We start from the raw sequence: 26,390 nt of genomic DNA, 5'->3' as shown, positions 1-26,390 counted from the left end.
TCACGTCAGCTCATGCGTTGCATGCTGACTGTGAAGAATACACCACCAAGCCTTACACAGTTAAGTTATTTTTTAACAAGGGGGGCAATCACTTTTTCACACAGGGCCATGTAGATTTGGAGGTTTTTTTTCTCACTAAATAATAAAAACCATCATTTAAAACTGCATTTTGTGTTCAATTATGTTATCTTTGACTAATAGTTAACGGTTTTTAAACCTTTTAAAGAAAGATTAGGGGAACATATATATCTGATTGGTAAAGGTTTTCAGGGACATTCCGTCTCCAAACACTTTGCAGCACAACACGACAGAAATCCTGCACTTTTGAAATACTGCGTCATTGACGGTATTCGGATTAATTGGAGAGGTCAAAACCTAGAGAGGGAGGTCTCCAGACTTGAAACGGAATGGATTTTTAAACTTCGCACATCATGCCCTGCAGGGTTGAATATTGAATTAGACGTTAATTGTTTTATTAATGATTCTTAACAACTTTTTATTTTTATTTTTTATTCTATGTATCTATTGTTATTATCTGTAATGGTGCTCATGTACTGGTCGAATCATCGCTACGTACAGATTTTTATGCTAAATTTATTATATACATAATTTTAATCTCCCGAGTCACCCTGGCTATTTAATATGTGGGTTATTTTACACCATTGTCATTATCACATGTACTCTTTACTTCATCCTACTTGCCTTGTTGTCACTAGCTTGCTCCCTAGAGCTATCCAGATAGAAACACATGTTTTCCCTTTGCGATGTTTATGTCGCATTTCATTGTATTTGCACTTTTCACTCTTTGTGATGTGCGTAGCTCTAGTCACATCTATACCTCATACACACTTTGTTTATGAGGTTTAGAATGTCAAATTTTTTTTTTATTTTTATTTTTTTTAATATAAATCAATATTAGTTAGCACATAGCGCTTTTTGCGCTTTTACTTTATATTTTTTTATTTCCCCCCCCCCCCTTAAAATTGGGGGCTCTTTTTGTGCCCCATGTGACTCTCCCCTTGTCTTCAAGAGTCCCTTGCTTGATGGGTGTGTTTTTTTGGGCTGGAGGAGCCGGGAGTTGAACCCGGGTCTCCTGTGTCGTAGTCTGAGCCCTTGACCATTGCACTATTTTACCACTGTGTGGAAATGAATCTTTTTTTGTGTGTTCTCTATGCCTCTTCTGCTGATATGCAGGGGTGCCTGTTTGTCCCAATAGACACTTCCTTATTGTGTGTAGAGAGGAAGTGTATGTTCCAATATTCCCTTTTTTTTTTTTTTTTTTCTCCCTCCCTTGCTCTGCTTCCTGTGCAGACTAGAGTAATTAAGCTGCCTATTGATTTTCAAAAGTCTAGGTGTTTTTTGTTTGTAATCTTGTTTTTACTATTGATATCATTATATTTTTTTACACCATTATTTGCTATTAATATGCTATTTACATATTGTTCTGTTTTTCACTTTATTTACACATTTGGGTGACTCTTTCCTACTTTGATTAGTGATGCCCTTCTGAGGAAGTTTTCTTTCACCCCACCTTCTTTTCCCAGACTAAAAGCTATAAATTTGGTGCCTGCTGCCTGTTCGCCTTTTCTCCCCTGATGACGCAAGACTGCGAAACCGGTCGGGAAGGTAACAGGCGGCACCATTGTCTATTGATCTTCGATTGACCATTACATGCGCGCTAATCTTCTGGGGTTCCCTGTTTATGGGCCCCGTATGTGAGTTATCGTTTTTATGTCTACTGCCTTTTAAAGAAATTTTATCTAAATAAACGGGTTACGCTTAGATATTGCCGTTTTTGTTTTCCTATATAAATTCCTGAAACTTTACCTCCACACGGATGTCCACTGGATCTTCACGACGTCTGATGTTCCCTGGACGTTATCTGTGACATGAGCCATTTCACAACCTTATAATGTGGGTTGTTGGGAGCTGGTAAGCCTTTTCTAGTTTTGATGTTTGGCGGATACCTACCTCTGAGCATTTGATATATTGTGGTGAAGAATTTACCATTCCCTACATACAATGACTTTCTAAACCTGCGCTGACCTTTGATGTATGCCTGACTTCTGAACTTTTGGACATTGTTCTTCTCAGCGGCGGTTCCATTGTCCCTTGGCGCCGATATATTTGCTACTAATAGTTAACGGTTTTTGATGAGCAGAAACATTTAAGTGTGACAAACATGCAAAAGAATAAGAAATCAGGAAGGGGGCAAATAGTTTTTCACACCACTGTATATATATATATATATATATATATATATATATATGTGTATATATATATATATATATATATATATATATATATATATATATATATATATATATATATATATATATATATATATATATATATATACATACATACATACATACATACTGGATGTAGTTATCTCCCTCACCTGCACTTTTTGCAATTGAATCACTTCTCACCCGCACGATCTATATATATATATGTATATATATGTATATATATATATATATATATATATATATATATATATATATATATATATATATACACATATACATATATATATATATATATATATATATATACACATATACATATATATATATATATATATATATATATATATATACACATACACATATACATATATATATATATATATACATATATATATATATATATATATATATACGTGTGTGTGTGTGTGTGTGTGTGTGTGTTCATGGTATTTTTGAGTCTTACAAGTTTTACCTTATCATACTATTTTTGTATTTTTGTAATCCTATTTATATAAATTATTTTGTGGGTTGTTCTCCAGTCGGCCTGTCATTTATTATTTTGTAGTATTGTCCTATATTCTCATGTTTGAGAGACACTGCATATGTCCCCTTTGTGGTGACATTGTAATTGTTTTAATGATGATTTTTTGTGGTTAGGATCAATAAAGTTGTTATAATTCTTGACATAATCTGATTAGGCTGGTGCTTTTTTGATAAGGGTACTTTTTTCTTATGTTTATGGTTTAATGTTCTGCCCTTTTGCACATTCTACAGTAGTCTATTATCCTTTATGATTACGAAAATGTATGGTGCTGGTCCAATATGTTTATGATAAATGTCAAGTTATCACAGTTCCTGTGATATGGTGCCGAACGAAGGTTGTAACTAAAGTGGTAACCCATAGCAACCACAAATTGCATTTCTACACATGGGTTAATAAATTTGATTTCTATTGATAATTTTTGTGTGATTTTGTTGTCAACACATTCAGCTGTAAATACCAAAGTATTTAATAAAAAAAATATTTTATTCATTCAGATCTAGGATGTCTTATTTTTGTGTTCCCTTGATTTTTTTGAGAAGTGTATAATTTTCTGTCCCTATGTTATGAAAAATAGCATTCCTTTTGTTTTTATTTTAGAGAGTACCTTAAAAAGACTGGAATTTTGGATGACCGTTATTGTCCACAGAAGTTAGAAGATGGTACAGTTGCCCTTCCTGTACTTCAAGGCAAGTTTAGTTTGTCCCTTCTGCAAGAACTTACAGAATGTGTTGCACCTGGGAGCCTTTGCAAGGAGACCATGATTTGGGTGAGTAGTATAATGTTAAAGGCTAACTGTACAATCTTTCTAGTGTGTGTTTATGAATACACAGAAAATCCCTCCAAATTGTGGCACAAATGCATGACTCAATGATAAGCTGGCTTCTCACTTACATGTGGACAGGTAGACATCCAGCCCAGATGCAGAAGATGAGTTGGAAGTATATTGGGAGACTGATCATGTTTTTGATGGTGTGCTGGTGCTGTGTATTTATCTTTCCAGATGCTAGCAGCAGCCCTCACAACTTCTCTTTTAGGTAAATGTGTTGTTCATTGTACGTCTGGCCTGTAGATGACACTGGTATACTTGTTAAAAGCATAAGACTATCTAGATTGTTGTGGATTGTTGGTTCCTGTTTTCTACATGGCTGGAGACACGTAGGACCTCCTTGCTGCAAGACTAGAATGCTGTCTTCTATCCCCTACCAGTCTCCATTCCTCCCTTCTCTTGCAATATCTCCCCTTTACCTCTTCCTCCCCTCTCAGTCTCTAAACGTTCTACTTCTCTCTCCCTCTCTCGCCCTATCTTTTCTTCATTCCCTCTTGATAATCTCCATCTCTAAGGGCCCGTTTCCACTGCTGCGGAAATCAGGCCGAATCCGCATGCGAATCGCGCGTTGAAACCTTGTCATTATGGTGCTGCCATTTCGAATCGCTTGCCTTAGCGATTTGGCCGACATTGCAACTTTTTTTTTGTGCGGGAGGCAGCAAATCCCATAGCCGTTCATGGCGCGGCTTTTGGGATTTGGCTGCGTCCTCACACAGGAAGGAAGTGCCGCCGTGCGTCTCACGGGATGCACGGTGGCTAGTGGAAACTGCCCTAAAAGGATTCCAGCAGTGTATCACCCTAATTATTATCAGTATTTATCTAGCATAGTCTAATGTCCCACCATTTTATTATAATGCATATAGCACTGATATCTTCTGCAGCACTTTACAGAGTACATAGTCATGTCAGACTCCTCAGAGGAGCTCACAATCTAAACTTACCATAGTCATAGTTAAATGTCCTACCATATTATTATTATTTATTTATATAGAACTGACATCATGCTTCTTTTATGGGGAAACACTGTTTTTCTGTTTGGTTAGTTGGTTTGTTTTTTGGGGGGAGGGGGGGGGGCAGAGGAGAGTGAGTTGGAGCCCAGTAAGTTTGCCCAATATGGGGCCAAAAAACTTCTGAAGGTGGTCCTGACGCTATGTACAATTTGGTTTATAACTTAGAACTTATAGCCACTATGATTTGCTGCCAATAAACTGCAGTAAATATTTGACATTTGTCCCACTAGCCAATTGTGTGTGTGTATGTGTGTGTGTATATGTATATGTGTATATATATATATATATATATATAATTTAATTTTCAGACGACTACCAACTCTGAGATGAGCAGCTATAATTACTATTACTTCACGTAACCTAGTGCTTTTAACTCTTCTTCTCTTGTGTTTCGTATTGCTGATATTCACTATTCGGTTGCTACTCTGTATAACTTGACTTTTTCCCTTTATACTTCTTGCAACACAGATCTATGGTGTGCTTTTACTATTTTTCCTATGAGAGGAAATTGTCCTCATAAGACACGCTGGTGCTTTTTCTGACACACTCTAATTAGGTGCCACATCTAATTAGGTATCACATCATTAATAAACACTAGTGTCCCAGTGTCACTGGCAGCTGTGCACACCCAAGCCATCACCACCATGTTTTACAGATGGTGTGGCATGAGCTTTGGATAATGAGGTGTTCCACACCTTTTCCATACTTTTTTCTTGCTTTTTTCATTCTAATAGAACTTTAGCTTGGTTTTATCTTTCCAAATAATGTTTTTCCAGAACTGTGGTGGTTTTTTTAGATGTTCTTTAGCAAAGTCCAATCTAGCCTTTTTATTCTTGAGCCCTATGAGGGGCTTGCACCTTACAGTGCACCCTCTGTATTTGTATGGTATACTGTATTTGTATGGTATACTTGGATATCAATATGCCTACCCCTTGGAGAGTGTTGTTCACTTGGTTGGCTGTTGTGAAGGGATTTCTCTTCACAATGGAAATTATTCTGCAATCATCCAACACTGTTGTCTTCTGTGGACAACCGGGTCTGTTTGCGATTCTGAGTTCACCAGTGCTTTCTTTCTTTCTTAGGATGTACCAAACTGTAGATTTTGACACTCGTAATATTGTAGCAATTTCTCGAATGGGTTTTTTTCTGTTTTCGCTTTTTTTTAAACAATTTTTTTCTGAATTTTTTCTCCTATTCATACAGGCAAAATAGACATACAGTAGAAAGAAAAAGTATGTGAACCCTTTGAAATTATATGGACTTCTGTACAAATTGGTCATAAAATGTGATCTGATCTTCATCTAAGTCACAACAATAGACAATCACAGTCTGCTTAAACTAATACCACACAAATAATTAAATGTTTCCATGTTTTTATTGAACACACCATGTAAACTTTCACAGTGCAGGTGGAAACAGTATGTGAACCACTAGTCTAATGCCATCTCCAGGAGCTAATTGGAGTGAGGTGTCGGCCAGCTGGAGTCCAGTCAATGAATTGAGATTGGAAGTATTGGTTACAGCTGCCCTGCCCTATAAAAAAACACACCAGTTTTGGGTTTGCTTATTGCAAGAAACATTGCCTGATGTGAATAATGCCTTGCACAAAAAAACTCTCAGAAGACCTACGATTAAGAATTGTTTACTTGCATGCAGCTGGAAAGGGCTATAAAAGTATCTCCAAAAGCCTTGCAGTTCATCAGTCCACGGTAAGACAAATTGTCTATCAAAGGAGAAAGTTCAGCACTGCTGCTACTCTTCCTAGCAGTGTCCGTCCTGTAAAGATGACACACAGCACAGAATGAGGACAGTCCTAGACTTTCAGCTAAAGACTTATAAAAGTCTATGACATATGCTAACATCCATGTTTGCGAATCTACAATACGTAAAACACTAAACAAGAATGGAATTCATGGGAGGATACCACAGAGGAAGCCACTCCTGTCCAGAAAAAAAAATTGCGGTACGTTTAAAGTTTGCAAAAGAGACCCTGGATGTTCCACAGCAGTACTGGCAAAATATTCTGTGGACAGATAAAACCAAAGTTGAGTTGTTTGGAAGAAACACACAACACTATGGGTTTGATTCACAAACTGGTGCTAACTGTTAGCACGGGCGTGCTAAACAGTTAGCACGTGAAGTGCCGCTCACTGTCTTTTCCGCACGCAGAGTCCCGTGATCGCGGACATTTGCCCGGAAAAGACCACTAGCGGCACTTCACGTGCTAACTGTTTAGCATGCCCGTGCTAACAGTTAGCACCGGTTTGTGAATCAAGCCCCATGTGTGGAGAAAAAGAGGCACAGCACACCAACATCAAAACCTCATCCCAACTGTGAAGTATTGTGGTGGGGGCACCATGGTTTGGGGCTGCTTAGTTGTGTCAAGGCCTGGACGGATTGCTGTCGTCGAAGGAAAAATGAATTCCAATGTTTATCAATGTTTAGGTTACATTTTGCAGGAGAACTTAAGGCCATCTGTTCACCAGCTGAAGCTCAGCAGAAGATTGGTGTTGCAACAGGACAACGACCCAAAGCACATAAATAATCAACAGAATGGCTTAAACAAAAGAAAATACGCTTTCTGGAGTGACCCAGTCAGAGTCCTGACCTCAACTCGATTGAGATGCTGTGGCATGACCTCAAGAAAGCAATTTACACCAGACATCCCAAGAATATTGCTGAACTGAAACCGTTCTGTCAAGAATGACGCCTGACCTGATACAATCAGTAGAGACCCTTCCTTTAGGTATTTCCGACCATGCACCTATATTATTAACACTGCTGTCTCACAAAGCCCCAAAGGATCGCCTATGGCGCATCTCCAGGTTCTACATACAGGATCCACAAATTCATACTAAATTAAAGAAACATATTGCTGAATATTGGGAGATAAACCAAGACTCCTCCTCTCCAAATATAGTGTGGGATGCGGGTAAGGCAGTAATTAGAGGGTGTTATATGTCCGCGGTCAGGGAGCATAATGCCAATCTTCATAAATACATTGCTGACCTAGAGCAAAAAACTGTAATTGCAGAACGCAACTTCAATCAAAATCACACGATGGAAACTTGGCAGTCTTGGCAGGCGGTCTTAAGACAGTGGAAATTAGCACTAATAGATATCACAAAAAATACGCTTCTCCACCAATCGCAACGAATTTTTGAATTCGGAGACAAAAACAGCAAGCTGTTGGCATGGTTGTCCAAGGAGAGCAATAGCTCTCCAGCCATATCAGCCATTATGAATGAATTGGGTGAAATACTAGTTGATCCTGAGGCAATTAACCAAACCTTTGTCTCCTTTTACAAGCATTTATATGCCTCTAAAAAAGCTACATTTTCTGACAATGATCTCCTTAACTACCTACACAATATTAACATCCCTAATTTCTCAGAAGACACTACCTCTACACTAGATAAGATTATCACTATAGAAGAGGTTCAGCAGGCCATTTCTGAACTGAAACCAAACAAATCTCCTGGCCCTGATGGACTTCCTGCTGAATTTTACCATACTTACTCTAATCTACTAGCAGATAAACTGTGCACTCTTTTTAATGATATCCTCAGGGGTAACACTCTGCCTAATACGTTTAATGAAGCTATTATTATAGTGCTTCTGAAACCCAGCAAAGATCCTAATCAGTGCGGCTCCTACCGCCCAATATCGCTACTTAACTCCGATGCAAAAATCCTCGCAAAAATTCGAGCTAATAGGTTAAAACTGGTTATTACTGATGTAATTCATTGTGATCAAACTGGATTCATGCCAGGGCGCAGTACCGATATTAATATACGTAGACTCCTTACCAATATTTCCCTGCCACTACAGGATGGAGGCAGGCGTACTGTTGCCTCCTTAGATACAGAAAAAGCTTTCGACTCTGTAGAGTGGGCATATCTCTGGCAAGTAATGCATATATATGGGTTTGGAATAAATTTTATCTCATGGGTCAAAGCTTTATACCGCTCCCCGATAGCTAGAATTAAAACTTGCAATAATATTTCTCATCCCTTTTCAATGTCCAGAGGTACGCGCCAAGGATGTCCACTATCGCCTTATCTTTTCGCATTAGCTATAGAACCATTGGCAATTATGGTGAGAGAATCAGCAGATGTTGTGGGCATACAGGTCGGATCTCTTACTGAAAAGGTCTCGATGTACGCAGACGACACCTTGTTATACCTTGGAGACCCGGAGACCTCTTTGCAGGCAGCTCTCAGCATAATAAATGAATTTGGTAGGTACTCAGGCCTTAAAATCAATTGGGGGAAATCGGTCTTAATGCCACTGGATAACTTTGATGTTAGTATATATCCCAATCCATTGCAATGGGTTAAACAATTTAAATATTTGGGGATTCAAATCACTACGCAATTAACGGATTTTCATAAACTTAATATACAACCAGTAGTTGATAAATTTCAACAAAAAGCCTTAGTATGGAAAGCTCTTCCTCTCTCGTTAATTGGCAGAATTAATATGTTCAAGATGATATTCCTACCTAAATTTCTGTATATTTTTCGCCAGACGCCTATGCTTATCCCCAAAACCTTCTTTAATAAATTACATTCCCTGATCTCTAGTTTTATATGGGGTGGTAGCGTACCAGCAGATCAAGGTGGCCTAGCTCTCCCCAATATGTATCTCTATTACTGTGCTGCTGTTTTAGTTACTATAAGATGGTGGTTCTCGCAAGATAAATATAACGCTGCGGTCTCGGTGGAGGCAGCCATATTGGGTTCTTATGAGAGGCTCACTTTGCTGGCTTTCAGAGGCACCAGGGGGGATTTTAGATGCACAAGCCTCATGTTCACTACAACTAAAGTATGGAAAGACATGCTTGCTTATACCGGGAACGCTGATAAACTCTCTCCTCATACACCACTTTGGGACAATCCTTATCTGCTTCACTTCTCACAAATACCAGACCCCGGTCTGTGGTCCCGTCAGGGCATAAAAGCCATACAGCATATTACAGGGAATGCAGGATTACTATCTTTTAACACTCTCAAAAATACTTTTGATTTGCCCAATAAAATGTTTTTCAGATATATACAAATCAGGCACGCTTACAATGCCCAATTTAAAGATGGCAGTCCAACACTGGTTTCTTGCGACTTAGAACGAACACTAATGGTGGATGGCCTAGAAAAACCTCTCTCGGTAATATACTTTGCCCTCATGAACAGTACCACTCATAGTCTCGCTAGATGTCAGGGTAGGTGGAATGAGGAAGTTCCTGGATTGGACACTAAGGACTGGGAAGAAATCCTAGAGAATTTTGTTAAAATTCCTATCTCGGCCAGAGATCAATTAATACAATTTAAATTTCTTCATCGTACCTATCTCACACCCGTATGTATGCATAAAATCTCCACTTCCAATACCCTCAATTGCCCCAGGTGTACTGCTGATCCAGGAACTTTCTTTCACATGTTCTGGGAATGCCCTCATGTGCTTTCCTTTTGGTCTAAGATTAACGACTTAATTAATGAAATTCTGCAAACACGACTGATACTCTCCCCTAGGGCATTTTTACTGGGACTACTGGATGATACTCCACCGGGCAAACGCCCTCAATACCTAATTAGAATATTATGTTTCTATGGCCGTAAAGAAATACTCCACACCTGGAAATCAGATAAGCCCCCCTCTTTTAATCACTGGAAATACACTATTATGAAAAGCCTACCGTTATATCGATTGACGTACAAAAGCCGTAACTGCCCCAGTAGATTTGATAAAATATGGGCCCCCTGGTATAACAACGTAGAAGCTCTTCCTGCAGGCCCAGAGGACTGAACTACAGTACTAACTTAGCTAATTCCTGATTTATACTCTGCAATACCTTCCTTAGTCTTGGTCTATGGAGGTAAGCACTGGACCCTCACTCCCTTCCATCCATTACACTCTATCTCTTCCTTCTTTTCCCTTCTTCCGTCTCGTTTCTTTCCTTTCCTAACTTCTCCCAACAGATGGTACAGTCACGATTATGCTGTCCAAATTGAGGAATATGCACCGGTTTTGACATACTTTTGATGCAATCAATAATCAACTACTCAACTGTTATGTATGTAATACTATAAAACTGTATTTTCATACTGCATAAGATACTTGATGCTATTGCTCCTATAAGATTTACCTCTTGTATATTCAGCATGTGTACCACTGTTTTTCCTTCTCATCTAATGTTCCTTGAGTACCTGCGTGTACTTGTTTGTACGTGTTTTCTAATGAAAGTCAATAAAAATTGATTTGTTAAAAAAAAAGAATGACGCCTGACCGTTGTGCACATCTGATCTGCAACTACAGCTAACGTTTGGCTGAAGTTATTGCTGCCAAAGGAGGTCCAACCAGTTATTAAATCCAAGGGTTCACATACTTTTCCCACCTGCACTGTGAATGTTTACATAGTGTGTTAAATAAAAACATGGAAACATTTAATTGTGTATGCGGTATTAGTTTAAGCAGACTGTGATTGTCTATTGTTGTGACTTAGATGAAGACCAGATGACATTTTATGACCAATTTCTGAAGAAATCCTTGCCATTCCAAAGGGTTCACATACTTTCTTGCTACTGTACATGGCATGAGAAAAAAAGCAGGTCTAAACAAACAAATGATTTTAGTGGGGCGTAGTAGAGAAAGTGTTGTTTGGAAATACCATAGGTAGACCTCATCTCTTGGAAAGTGTACCACCAGTTCTTTTTAAAATACCACAGGTTCCCCGTCTTAGTAATCAATTTCTTCTTCCATTCTCGGAAGCCTCCATGTGCTATGCTGGCAGAGAAACCCAGGGAAAAAAAATTAAACTGCTGTATCACATATCCAAATATGTGCCCCTTTGGGGTACAAAGGGGCACATATTTGGATATGTGATACAGCAGTTTAATTTTTTTTCCCTCACAGCTTTCCATGTTGCCCAGGTGTCTATTACCATCTTGCTACATTTAAGGCGTGGAAGGAGTTGTTTAAAGAGACTCTGTAACATTAAAAAGATCCCCTGGGGGGTACTCACCTCGGGTGGGGGAAGCCTCCGGATCCTAATGAGGCTTCCCACGCCGTCCTCTGTCCCACGGGGGTCTCGCCGCAGCCCTCCGAACAGCCGGCGACTGTGCCGACTGTCAGTTCAATATTTACCTTTGCTGGCTCCAGCGGGGACGCTGTGGCGGCTTTCCGTTCCGAACTACACGGAAATACCCGATCTCATTCGGGTCCGCTCTACTGCGCAGACGCAGGAAACTTGCGCCTGCGCAGTAGAGCAGATCCGACGGCAATCGGGTATTTCCGTGTAGTTCGGAGCCGACAGCCGTCAGAGCGCCTGCGCAGGAGCCAGGAAGGTAAATATTGACGTCACCGCTGCACGGACTCCACGGAGGGCTGCAGCAAGACCCCTGACGGATGGAGGACAGCGTGGGAAGCCTCATTAGGATCCGGAGGCTTCCCCCACCCGAGGTGAGTACCCCCCAGGGGATCTTTTCATGTTACAGATCCTCTTTAAAGGGTGTATGTAGGATAGCAATTGTCATCCAGGGTTTTAGGGCTTTCTCAAGTTTAGTGTTTGAATTAGTGGTAGGTGTTTCCAGCTGAGTAGTTGTTTGATGCTGTTTAGGAGTGGCCCATAATTTAGGGTACACAAAGAGTTTGGGTCTTTGCTCAACATAATGCCCAGATATTTGACCTGTGTTTTTATCTGAATACTGTATGTACCAACCACTCCAGCGAAGTCTTATCCACTCGTAAGATAAAGCAGTTCACTTTTGCTGTGGTTAATTTTAAAACCAAAATGCTGTCCTATAGCTAATTATGTTAAAGACCTTGGGTACATCAATTTTGTGGTTGGCCAACAAAAACAGAATTTCTTCCGCAAAGGGTGACAGTTTCATTACCTACCCCTATGCCCTTTATTTGAGTGTGCAGAACTTGAAGGAGTGGCTCAAATCAAACCAAAGGGGTGAGAGGGGGAGGCTTGCCTCATCCCCTTCTTAAGTGGGAAAGGGGATAATATGAAACCTGCTGTGTATATGGACTGTGGGATTGGTGTGGGCAGCATGGATCAAATTTAGGGAAGCTTCCTGAAAGTTCATGCGCTGGGTACCTTGTTATGCCTCATCCAGTTTGAGTTATCAAATGCCTTCTCGACATCTAGTAATACTATTGCTCAGTACTCCTGAGCACACCCAGTTTGGTCTGTAGCTCTCTTAAGCTGCTCCAGACCTTGTCTCAGATTTCTACACCTTTAAACTTACTTGTGCTGAAACTGGACCCAAAATACAGAGGAATCCCACCCACCACCAACTAAGCCTACAACTACAGCCAACCAGAACAATCGGATTACTTTGGATGGCAGATTCAAACTGGATTGAAATCTTCCATGAAGCCTACCATTGCTGAAAACACCAAGCCTTCTAATAGCTGACCTGAAACAAGACCTTCAACCTCTCTGTGATTGCCCTCGCTCCACCCTGTGAGTAATCCTTTATCCATTATCCAAGGCATTTGCATCAAGTGACTATTTTCCACGTATATTTTATCATTCATCAACTAACTCTAAAACAAGGCACTTTACTTAAAATAAATCTATGATCCAACTCTGTGTAGGAAGAAAACATTTTGCATAGATCCTCTTTGATTTCAGCATGATTCCAAAAGTAAAAGCTATCTAAACAAGTATATTGTCTCTAATGTCAACATACAAATACTCATCAAATGATCTTCTTTCTGCCTGCCCTCCCAAGAAACAATTACAAATTAACACCTCACTAGCTCTCCTCTTAAAATCCTTTGGGATACTCAGAAAAAGCAGAAGGGGGCGGAGAGGCAGTGGGTCTAAAAACAAACAACACCAGGAAGCAACACCAGGCAAGGGCTAACAGCTTTGACAATAAAGTCTAAACAACATAGATGTCCCCAGGAAAGCTCCATCACAGCCACACTTTGCAATACCAGATCAATAAATAATAAAACCGCAACTATACATGACCTAATAGAGCTCTCTGACATGACCTTTTTGACGGAGACCTGGCTTGGGAAATATGCAGGCCCCACTCACTGTGAGAGGCAAGACCGCAAGGGAGAGGAGGTTGCCAAATGCTACAGATCCTCTTTGTACATAAGGTCCCTGGCCATAGGCCTCACTGAATCCTTTAAATGCTTGGCGGCCCAACTCTCAGCTGAGAAAAACATCAAAATATTGCTCATATACTGCCCCCCCCCCCCCCCCCCCAGGTAATGGCTCAGCCTTTCTTAAGGAAATCTCTGAACTTTTATCCTGCCTAACAGTGGAACACCCTAGATGGATCATCCTGGGAGATTTTAATGCATGGGTGGATGATCACTACTCAAACCTAGGAAGTGAACTACTTCTCACAATGAGTGAACTGGGTTTCTCTCAGGCTGTCAACTTCCCCACCCACAAGAAAGGACACACCCTAGATCTTCTATTCCATTCCGGACTTTTAATATCATACACGGAAATAAACCCAGTGGTATGGTCAGACCACCACACCATCCACTTCTCTCTGACAGCACCAGGGATAAAACACAAAGGGAAAGAACTCATAAAATACTGCTCTTTGAAAGATGTCTCACCCCAGCACATTCAGAATATCCTCAACTTCGACAGACAGACTAACCAGTCATTGCGCAGACCCAGACTCCATGGTCCTGATGTACAACCATGCTGTGTCATCTGCTTTTGACGCCCTTGCTCCAGTTCGCATTAAACGGTCTTCACCACGCACGGTGGTTTGATAGCTCACTAAAGGACCTAAAGAAAGAAGGGCGCAGACTAGAAAGAAAATGGCGAAAATCTCAGAATTTAAAAGATAAACACATCCTTTCTCTCACCTGAGAAGCTACTAAAATGTGATCACTAAGAAAAAAATCCTCCTTCCTATCACAGGAGATCGCAAAGGCCGCAAACAGGCCAGCCAAATTATTCCGCACAGTTGATAGCCTCTGTAACCCACCCTGTCAAAATCCTACTATAAATCCCTCAAAGGAGCTATGTGAGAAATTTGCCCGCTACTTTTCTAAAGTGTCCTCTATTCGGTCTCTCATTCATTCCACAGCACCTAAGACTTAATCAACTCCTGTAAATAGTTGCAAGAACAACCTAACACCCTGGACTGACTTCAAAAGCATTAGTGAGGAAGAGATCGCAGACATCCTCCATCTCCTCCGCCAGACAACCTGTGACCTGGACCCTGGAACAACCAAGCATATGCTGAAATGCCCTGACCTGATTGGCCCAGCATTTCACAAAATGGTAAATTGCTCTCTGCAAGCAGGGAGGTTTCCTACCTCTCTAAAAGAAGGAATCATCAAGCCCCTTCTTAAAAAAACCTTCCATGGATTCAGATGCAATGAGCAGCTACAGACCTGTCTCCAACCTCCCCTTCCTAGGTAAAGTTATTGAAAAGGCTGTCTATCTGCAATTTGAAGCCAGGCTCTCAGCAAACAACATCCTGGACCCTCTACAATCTGGCTTTAAGAAATACCACAGCTGTGAAACAGCCCTCACCCAAGTCTGCAACGATCTGCTCATGGCTATGGACAGAGGGGAATGCTCCATCCTAATCCTTTTGGATCTCTCAGCGGCTTTCGATACGGTTGACCATGAAATCCTGCTCAACAGACTGCAGAAGTACTGTGGCATCAAAGGATCAGTCCTCCAGTGGCTCAGATCATTCCTGACTGACAGAAAACAGAGAGTATCCCTAGGACTTATCATGTTCAACCCTGCACCTCTAAAATTTGGAGACCCACAAGGATCAATCCTATCCCCTCTGCTGTTTGCGACCTACATGTTACCACTCGGTACAATTATCCAACAACATGGCCTGACGTACCACTGCTATGCCGATGACACGCAGCTATACCTGTCCTTCAAGCCTGGTGGAACAGACCCTACTCCAAAAATAAATTCTTGCTTAGCTGAGCTACAGTCGTGAATGAATAACTGGTTAAAACTGAATGCTGACAAAACTGAGGTCCGTGTTGTCCAAAGCCAGCCATCAAAACAGCTCTATCCTAAATCAACACCAGTCAGGATAGGGAATTCAGACATAAACTGCTCCAACCTTGTGTGCAGCCTTGGTGTGCTAATCGATGGGGAATTGAGTTTCAGAAACCAAATTTCGGCCGTAGTCAAATCTTCCTACTTTCATCTGAAGAACATTGCAAAAATTAAACATCTGATCGCCCCATAGGATCTTCCAACCCTAGTTCATGCCTTCATCACAGCACGGCTGGACTACTGCAATGCCCTTTATGCAGGCCTCGGCCTCCCCAAAAAGGATCTGCTCCGCCTACAATTAGTGCAGAATGCTGCTGCCAGATTGCTAACAAACCAGCCTCGCCACTGTCACATACTCTTCAAGATTGGACTACCGACTTTTAAATCGCTGCACAATTTGAGCCCTGGAAACGTGAAGGACTTGCTGAAGCTGCACCACACCTCTCACAACCTCAGATCAGCAGGATCTATAAATGTAGTCACTCCCTGAGTGCACCTCAAAATCTTTGGAGAAGAGCTTTCTGTCATGCTGCCTCTACTCTTTGGAACTCAATACTGGAAAAAATGCAGGAGTCTCCCTCTTACCGACCAGTCACTTGTCAGATTTGGCTGCTGAGGTTTGACTTTTATTGAAGATAAAGGAAGATTTCCCTTTACAAGAGCTATAGGTCCATCCTTTAGTTTGGCCCTGTCTGGTATTTCTGTCTCTCTGGCAACAGTTGCGCTTTCCCTGAAATGGCTTCTTAGCCTGTTTCTTTCTTTTATCTGGAAATGTTTTCCCCTTGTCAGAGGAGCTCTGAAGTATGTCCTCTAAATCTTTCCCAAAGAGAAGATCTCCTTTGAATTCAATAGTGCAGAGATGATGCTTAGAAGCCAAATCCCCCTCCCAGGTATTTAGCCAGACTGCTCTCCTGGTGGAATTAAGTAGAGCTGCAGATTTTGCTGCACTTCTGATTCTGTAGCAGCATGCACAAGAAAGGTCACAGACTTTGCAATGACAGGAAGGGATTCCAAAATCCTCTCATGTGGAGTACCTGCAACCAAATGGTTTTGTAATCCCTCAATCTATTTATTAAAGATTTCTTGCAATACAGATAGATGCTATAGCTGGTCTGAGTGAAAAAGCAACAGAATCCCAAGCTCTTTTCAGTAACATTCTGCTTTTTTTGTCCATTGGGTCCTTAAGCCTACCTACATCCTCAAAAGACAAGTCAGCAGACTTTGAATTCTGAGCTAAGGGAGCATCAGGCTTAGGACATTTCATCCAACTATCTGCATCTTCCTGTTTAAAGGGGAAACCTCATTTAACCACTTGCCGACCGTACACTCATACCGTGCGGCGGCAAAGTGGTAGCTGGAGGACCAGCGACGCAGATCTGCGTCGCCAGGTGCCTCCCTAATTAATCAGGAAAGGCCGCTCGGAGCGGCCGTTTCCTGTTAGATCACGGAGCGGGTCTCCGTGAATAGCCTGCGAGCCACTGATCATGGCTCGCAGACTAAATGTAAGCGCAGGAGACGTATGTCTCCTTTGTTTACATTGTACGGCGCTGCTGCGCAGCAGCGCCGTAAGGCAGATCGGCGATCCCCGCCCAATCAGCGGCCGGGGATCGCCGCCATGTGACGGGGGACATCCTGTCACAGGCTTCACAGGACGGATAGCGTCCTGTGCAGCGCGGATCAGCAGGAGGGTGGGGGGGAATTTCGCCGCGGAGGGGGGCTTTGAGGTGCCCCCCCCCCCGCAACATGCCATCCCACTGGAGCGATCAGACCCCCCCCCCCCCCCCCTGCACATCATCCCCATAGGGGGGAAAAAGGGGGGGCGATCTGATCGCTCTGCATGCCACCTGATCTGTGCGGGGGGCTGCAGAGCCCACCCAGCACAGATCACAAAAAACAGCGCTGGTCCTTAAGGGGGGGGGGGGGGGTAAAGGCTGGGTCCTCAAGTGGTTAAATGATCTAGGAATAAACCTTTTCTTTTCAGGCTCCTTCCACTGAGATGAAATGATATTTTGAATAGCCTTATGTACAGGGAAGGTTCTGACAACCTGCTTTTCCAGACCCCTATAGATATCATCTCTTACCAAGGTAGATGGCACTGGCTACTCAAGCTGCTCTGCCTCGTACACTGCCTAAAGCAGCTCTGCTGTGTCCTCCGCATGAAATAAGTAGCGTGGCGGTTTGGACTTAGCATCAGGTAGGGAGGACCCAGAGTCTGAGACCTCTCCTTCCTCATATATTTCCTCCACAGATTGGTCAGATTCAGACCTAACCTCATCAATATGTTGTGTGGCTGTATTATCAGGAACCACTAGCATGCCGGGGGACGTTGTCACCTGAGCTTACACCTCCTGTACCCTGCTAGCTGCTGGGAAAGCTGCCCTTGAACACTTTCTTTCCGCAAGCTGTCCTGCTGAACTTGAGCTACCACCCTCGCAAAACCTTCTAGTCTTGCACTGCTGCTCAAATCGTGTTGTAATTTCTTTAGTAATGCATATTTTGTTGTAATCTCTCTGCTGCCTAAGTTATGACACTAACTCTCGTTCTCTACTCTATACTTCTGATTGGTCTAAATGCCCTTTATCTGTACAACAACTCTATGCCGTGTGTACCACAAAAAATTCCAGGTGCAACGTCTGTTGCATTCGGCGAATAAATTGATTCTGATTCTAAAGGCTGAAAAAGTGGAGGTTAATTCCTCTCTCATAGTCAGCATTAATTGCAACATAGCTAGATTTGTATCAGGTGGAGACAGAACCACAGGAGTAGATGCAGCTGAAGCTGGAAGAGGAGGTGGTGGAGGAGGAGGGAGAGAGGTCATACTGCACTTGCTGCAAACAGATTTTGTATAAGAAGCCTGCAGACTCTCATTGCAAACATTACATTTCCTAGACCTCCTGGAAGTTTCCTGCAAAAGAACAAACACATAAAGCTCCTTAGTGTTTGTTCCAACTGCTAAAGACATTCCATGCACAGTACAGTGCTTAGTCTTACCTGCATTGTAGCAGAAGCAGAGCCTGTGTCTTTGCCAGCTAATTTAGACTTCCCCAATTGGCAAATATGGTCGTCCAGCATCCCTTGGGCTGCAGCGTGCATTCAAATAACTTGCCCAGTGAGAAGGCGCCGCCCCCTAGCCAATCATGGCTTGCCAGCCTTCTTACCAATGGGTGCATGCTAGGTGGTATACGCCCCCCAAGCTGTCCAGTCACAGACGCTCTTACCTCTGATGCTCCCGCACAGCTGTGATGTCAGTGCAGCCCTACAGAGACCTGGATTGCGACAGGCGGAAACAGAGGGTCTGTTCGGCGGCTCTCCGCCTATTAGACCTGTATCAGAGCAGTGATCTCCCCGCCCTGCACCTCTAATCAAACGGACCGCGGAACACTGCCAGCCCGCTCTGTTCCTGTTATTTATGACCATACAGGTGTCCACATTGGGGACACATTGGGGATTTGCCCAGAAAGGAGATTTGACTATTCTTGGTTTCATACAGCCAGTCTTTCCTGCACAGAAGTGTGGCTGATTGTTCTACAGACACTCTAATATCAAACTGATTAGATACATACTTGTATATGAAAATGATCTATATTCTAATATATATATATATATATATATATGTATATATATATATATATGTATATATATATATATATATATATATATATATATATATATATTCATATATTAATTCAAAAGTTCAAACCACCCTTTCAGTCCCCCCTTTGGTCATTTCTTCCAAAGGAAGAAGATGACTGTACTAAAGCCAATAACTAAAATAGGCAGAGCTTCAACCGGAATTTTGGTTGAAGTCTCCTAATATAAAATAATAGACAAAATATAAATAGCTATTTGGTAAAATACTCCTAGCAAAGCAAATGATTAACTAACTAACCCTAAAAACCTTAAAAAAAACAATTAAACAATTTTGGCCAATCTAATGGTCAACTAAATCAGAAAAAAAACCAAATCCGAAAAAAAGAACAATAATTATCTTTCCTGATGCATATCAAACCAAAGAACAATTCTCTTTCCTGATGTAATCTAGCAGAAATCTTATGCGGGCTGCATGTGTGAGTGCACTCATGTGTTTAACTTAGCCTGCGGCAGGAATATTTCTCTCAGACCAATATGAGCGTTCTTATCTCAGCACTTACTTTAAGAGAAACTTCCATCTGTTCTATTTTAGAAAGGGCTTGTCTAAATACTAGGCCTCAGATAGGCCAAGGCAAAAACCCTTATGATAGCAACTAACTCCTGCATAAGGTGGCTATGCAACAAAATATGGGATTGGGAAAGGGTGGTCTTAACTATCCTTACAAACTGATTGTGAGGCAGGGTAGACTTCTCACCTTCCGTCAGCCACTGTACCCCAAGCTATCCCTGTAGTCTTTACCCTAAGTTTCATATTCCTGTTAAAACAGGGGGTTGGAAAGATAACATCAACCCGACTACAGTCATACTCAGGACTTAACCTGCTGAGCGGTCTGGACGAGCTCAGCTCGTCCAGTACCGCCGGAGCCTGCCGCTCAGGCCTTGCTGGGCCGATTTGGCTCAAATAAAAAGCAGCACACGCAGCCGGCACTTTGCCAGCCGCGTGTGCTGCCTGATCGCCGCTGCAGTGCGGCAATCCGCCGCATGCAGCGGCGAAAGAGGAGCCCCCCCAGCCGCCTGAGCCCAGCGTAGCCGGAACAAAAAGTTCCGGCCAGCGCTAAGGGCTGGATCGGAGGCGGCTGACGTCAGGACGTCGGCTGACGTCCATGACGTCACTCCGCTCGTCGCCATGGCGACGAGGTAAGCGAAACACGGAAGGCCGCTCATTGCGGCCTTCCGTGTTACTTCTGGCCGCCGGAGGCGATCAGAAGAACGCCTCCAGAGCGCCCTCTAGTGGGCTTTCATGCAGCCAACTTTCAGTTGGCTGCATGAAATATTTTTTTTTTATTAAAAAAAAAACCCTCCCGCAGCCTCCCTGGCAATCTTAATAGAACGCCAGGCAGGTTAATGCTAAGAGTACAGAGGCTGAGATCAAAAATAGAGGAGTGCTACCATTAGAACCCACTAATCAAGACAAACATAGCTGCAGGCCTCAGTACTGGACATATTTGTGAAAGAGACTAAACAGATCACAGCAGGAAACTAGGGATCAAGGTTGCATGAGAATATCAACATCTCTTGACCTTCCCAATAATCCCATATTAAATATACCATTACGGTTGCGCAGGGCGACTAAGGTGTTGTGAACTTGAAGTCCATTACACCAATCATACTGACTAAAGCTGTTCAGAAAAAACAGACTTTGATTTAGTTGGGGAAGTGAATGTTGGCTAATCAAATTTTTACCACAATAATGGTAAATATCTATACAGACACAAAAACAAGGCAGGAAAAGATGTAACTAATAGCAACTGCTGCCATAGTTACTCTTGCAAGGTCAGGACTAGCAGGACAACTGTAATGATGGCTACCTTCAGATTTAGCCATACTAGAAGGACTCTGTTAATCACACATATGGACACTCAGCAACTATTCACAAACAGGATAAAGCAAAGCACAATAGTAGCATGGAATCTAGCGAAACTTAGCAAAACAATTATGGTCAAATTGAATCTAATAATGACCAAGGTATCAGAAAGTAGGAGACATTTCCCCTGAACATCGCTGAATTATACGTGCAGTAACATATATACGTGTACACACACACACACACACACACACACACACACACACACACACACACACACACACACACCACACACACCACACACACACACACCACACACACCACACACACACACACACACAATCCACAGCCATCTGATAAATATCCACCGCCATCTGATAAATATCCACCGCCATCTGATAAATATCCACCGCCAATCTGATAAATATCCACCGCCATCTGATAAATATCCACCGCCATCTGATAAATATCCACCGCCATCTGATAAATATACAGTTGCCTAGTTATTTAAGTTGAAAGAAGACTACTATACTGTATGTACATGAAGCTCAACCAGAGAACAAAGTACAACACCATCCCATTTCCCTGCTGATCCAGAGGAAGGCAAAAACCTTACAAGGCATAGTCTAATTAGCCCCAAAAAGGGAAAAATTCCTTCCCGACTCCAAAGTGGCAATGAGATAAAATCCCTGGATCAACGTCACTTGGCGTTATTTAGTAATTGATAATTACATACTTCAGAAGAGATCTTATTTTTTTTTACCTTACCCAAAAATTGCTCTACTACTTGTAAAAATAGCAGCTCATTACATAGAAAATATCAACCCATTATCTAATTTACAAAACCCCTAATCCTAATCTTTACCTAAAGGATTATATAATAGAAATAAAGGCTTTTACTGTTTAGAAAGCATTAACCCATAATGTGACTTCCAATAACTCCCAATCTATAATATCATTAATACCGTAGCCCACCCCTCATAGCGGCTGATTCAATTATATCTAAGATCCAGATCTTGTTCCATTCTTCAACAGAAGACACGGGCAACCTTGAGGCGTCTCAGCACGCTGTCCCTGTCCACCTGATGAAAAGTCTCTTTTTCCAATCACTCAGGACTTAGGCCTCGATTCATCAACACTTAGCAAATTTGTTATCTACAGCTGTTAGCGAACATTCGTTAACGATTCGGTAACGATTCGCTAAAACGGAAGAAAGTGCAATTCATGAAAAAGAAAGTGGGCGTGGTTTAGCGTTACGTTTAGGATTAGTTATCTCCTTCACTGCTCTGTCGTTATTCCTGTCAGATCATTGCTGAAAGAGAAGATGGAGCCATTTGAAGTGGTTATGTATCAGCTGAGAGTGATTCAAAGGCGCAGAAGGGCAAGAATAAGGTCTGCAACCATATAAATTTGTAAGAGAATAGATTTATTTGCTATAACACGACATCTGCATTTCTCTTGAATCATCTTGTAAGAGAACACAGGCAGTGCCAGGGTTAACTAATTTTGCTAGCTGCACTATAATTTTTTAGAAAAGGCTCCTATCAAATTGTGGGATTGTCCCAACCACTTCCAGAATCCTGGTCCAGGCGTTAAGCCCTATTCAGAATGTTGCTACGTAGTGCTCAAAGGACTGCCTTTTACCCACAATTCCATGGGAATCTTATGGCCTTGTGTTAAATTACCGCTGTAAAATGGAAATATCGACACGTTACTGAATGGTTACCGAATTGTTATCGAATTCACACCGAATGCCAAAAAACCTTGATGAATACAACTAGAAATCGCTAAACTTCGAATTCGGTAATTTAACAAACTGGAAAAAGTTATCTCAAAGACAATGATGAATCGAGGCCTTAGTCCCTTTCTTCACCTAATCTATTTCCTTTCTTTTGCTCTGTCAGTGGATCCAAGTAGGAGATTCCTCTGTAAAGATAGCCTCTGGTCAGATCCATCCAGTCAGACTCTCTCTGGATGGGTCTCTCTGGACAGGCTCCCCTGGTCAGACTACCTCTGGACGGGCTCTGGTCAGGTAGTCAGCTTTTACCCTACTCAAGCAGGTTGTTTCTGTGAAGAAAGGAAAAGAAAAAGGTGCGAGCAACATTTCTTTCACTTTGTGCAAAAATCCAATAAATTCTCTTTGTTTCCTAGTCCTTGTAATTCTAAATACTATTCATCCTCTCCTCCATAAAAACTTAAAAACATACATATTGGATCTTTTATGATCCCAGCGGATCTTTCGCAATACTCCGTTCGCATGATGTCGCTGTACCCGTGTGAGTATGTGACTCCATACATGGCAGAGAGGATAAAATCCCATTGGATTTTTAAACCATAATGACTTCCCATTTTTCATTCTTCCATTACATATCACATATCTATTTTCATTACACTCTCATTCCATCATACCTGACATTCCACAATCATACCACAAACCCTAAGTAGTGATGTATTTAAAGAGCTTGGGTGGCCCTAGTGCAATATCTACCTCGGTACCCCTTCTTACTACACCACTAAATGGGATGACATGACAGAGACTGGTAGGTCTGGGCAGGGCTGGACATGTGTATAGACAACAAATTACCATGACAGTTCCCATATCCCTCTTTCCCCCCTTTGACCATACATTAAAGTGATTTTAATGTCTGGTCAGAACTAGCAACAGACTACAAAGGGTAATAAGAAGGAGATAACACGAGCAGGGTCCCAGTACAGTGGAACAGTGGCCAGCACTGTCACCCTGTAATAGGGTTGGGTCTCCTGCTGGAATCCCAGCCAGGTCAACACCCACAAGGAATCCACATGGTTTTTGTGTCTGTGTGGACCTTTCCCTTCTTCTACTTAGCTTTCCAACTTATACTATATACAATATACATGGACATACAGTACATAGACACAGAACATTTATAGTGTCCTTTTTCCCATGGCGAGCTCAAGGTGCTAAAGCTACAGTTGTCCCTGGGACACACTTTATATGCAGGAACAGCACTAGAGAGACTGGCCTAAGATCTCCTTACTAAATAAATAGGCATTGGCCTATTGAACAAGCAGAGCTGAAATCAAAATCCCCTTAGAGACAAAGCCTCTAATCAGCACACTATAAAACTACCACAATACAGACAGTCTCTCTCTGGAGGCTGACTTTTTTTTCTTTCTTTAAAACAGTGAAAAAATCTACAGTATAATTGCCATAACAACATCAAATAATACTGAAGCTTGTATTGTTGTCAAAAGAAGTTTAAACAAACTAAAAAAAACTATTTTTCTGGGAATGAGAATGTCTTATTTTTCTATGTTGAGTGGAGAGATTTTGGGCTTATTAGAAAAATGCATACATTCTTAAAACTGACAAAAAGCAGGAAATGAAAACAAGAGTGACTCAGAGTTATTTGTGCAGCTTTAAATGGCTTCCTGCTAGTGTATGCAGTCAGATGCCTACACACACAGATGTTGTGGCAACCTCAGTGTTCTTATCCAAACTTTGGTGGAAGGTTGCTACAGTTTTACAAAACTAAGATACAGATACAATGCAATATCTCCGTAACAGTGATATTTAGAAACATTTGCATCACAATGTCGGCATTTGCGTTTTGTTTTAACAATGTGGCTTGGAGGAACATTTTTTTAATCTCTCTGGCGCAGAGAGAGAGAGAGAGAGAGACCTTTTTTTTCCTACTGGCAGACCAGACCAGTAAGATATGGGAGGATTTCATTATTGTATTTTGTTTGCAGAGGCTTACAAGATAACAACACAAGGTAGGTGTACAAAATATCTATCTGTTAGGAGTTTTGATCAACTTTTCCCTAATAACTATGAGCAACAAAAACGTTTTCTGGAATGATTTGCAGAATACCACTGAGTACAATAATATATGAACTCATATGTCTCTGGAGTAAAATGTTACTTCAGTAGTCCATATAAATTCTGTTCAAGTGAACACTACTAACTACTAACTTTATCAAAATGTGGTAGAACTCTAACTCTAATCACACATATTATGGGTCTGAGTGACAATTATCATATTAAAAAAAAACGAAAAAAATAATTGTATTAGATTGTAGAAAAACTCAAAAAAATTCTCTTTAAACTATAAACTAGGATATACTATAAACTAAACTATGGGCAGCACGGTGGCGTAGCGGCCAGTGCTCTCGACTTGCAATTTGGTTCAAATCCCAACAAGGTCAACATCTGCAAGAAGTTTGTATGTTCTCCCCGTGTCTGCGTGGGTTTCCTCTGGACAAATTGGCCCTAAACTACGATACATACACTACACAATACATACATAGACATAGGACAATGGTAGGTACTAGATTGTGAGCCCCCCAGACGGACAGTTAAGTGACAAGGGAATACACTCTGTACAGTGTTGCGGAAGATGTCGGCGCCATACAAATACTAAATAATAATAATAGGATACAGCAATAGTAAGATTTTACTATGAAAAAAATGTCTGAACCTCTTTGGACATTATATAAAAACTCCAAAGTCTAAAATAAGCCTTCAGAAACCCCACTTCTAAATTATCTCATTATCTACTAACCTCTAGAATTTTAACTAAGAAAAATAAAAAACTAGCCATACAGTCTGTTGTCTCCCGGGTGCTTGGGTTCGGCATGTAGCGGAAAGAATTGACAGATTATTGGGTGGGGCTAGGGAAGACCCGGCTGTCATGGTACACATTGGCACCAATGACAAAGTTAGTGGGAGATGGAAGGTCCTCAAAAATGATTTTCAGGTACTTGGAGATAAACTTAAAGCAAGGACCTCCAAGGTGGTGTTCTCTGAAATACTGCCAGTGCCACGTGCTACATCTGAGAGACAGAGGGAGCTTAGGGAGTTAAATAAGTGGCTGAGAAATTGGTGTAGGAAGGAGGGGTTTGGGTTCCTGGAGAACTGGGCAGACTTTGCAGTCAGCTACAGGTTCTACAGCAGGGATGTGCTGCACCTTAATGGGGAGGGTGCAGCTGCATTGGGGGAGAAGATGGCTAAACGGTTGGAGGAGATTTTAAACTAGGATCTGGGGGGAGGCGGGATGATAAAGACTCAATACATAGACAAGATAAGGTAAAAAGACAGTGGGAGCCTAACATTATGGGGGGTGGAGAGGGGGGTGGGGACAGTGTAAAGATTAAGGAGGTTGGTAAAACTTCAAGTAGCCCATTTCATGTAAACAAAATTGGTAAATGTGGTGGTAAAAATATAAAGTGCATGGTAACCAATGCTTGGAGCCTTGCAAATAAAATAGACGAACTAGAGTTCATTCTGAATGACAAAGG

The 26,390-nt window shown here is 41.6% G+C and overlaps 1 protein-coding gene across 1 annotated transcript in view; it reads left to right on the top strand.

Moving 5' to 3' along the window:
• TRMT12 (tRNA methyltransferase 12 homolog) overlaps positions 1–26,390 on the top strand; it is a 461,498-nt gene that overhangs the window by 225,964 nt on the left and 209,144 nt on the right. The window contains exon 3 of the mRNA XM_068248040.1: positions 3,394–3,562. Coding sequence (XP_068104141.1) covers positions 3,394–3,562 — 169 coding nt within the window. The remainder of the gene's footprint in view (positions 1–3,393; positions 3,563–26,390) is intronic.

Source organism: Hyperolius riggenbachi, chromosome 8, assembly GCF_040937935.1.
Source record: "Hyperolius riggenbachi isolate aHypRig1 chromosome 8, aHypRig1.pri, whole genome shotgun sequence".
In the NCBI taxonomy this organism is placed as follows: domain Eukaryota; kingdom Metazoa; phylum Chordata; class Amphibia; order Anura; family Hyperoliidae; genus Hyperolius; species Hyperolius riggenbachi.
The sequence above is the reverse complement of the archived record's forward strand: the minus strand, read 5'-3'. Positions and strand labels throughout refer to the sequence as shown.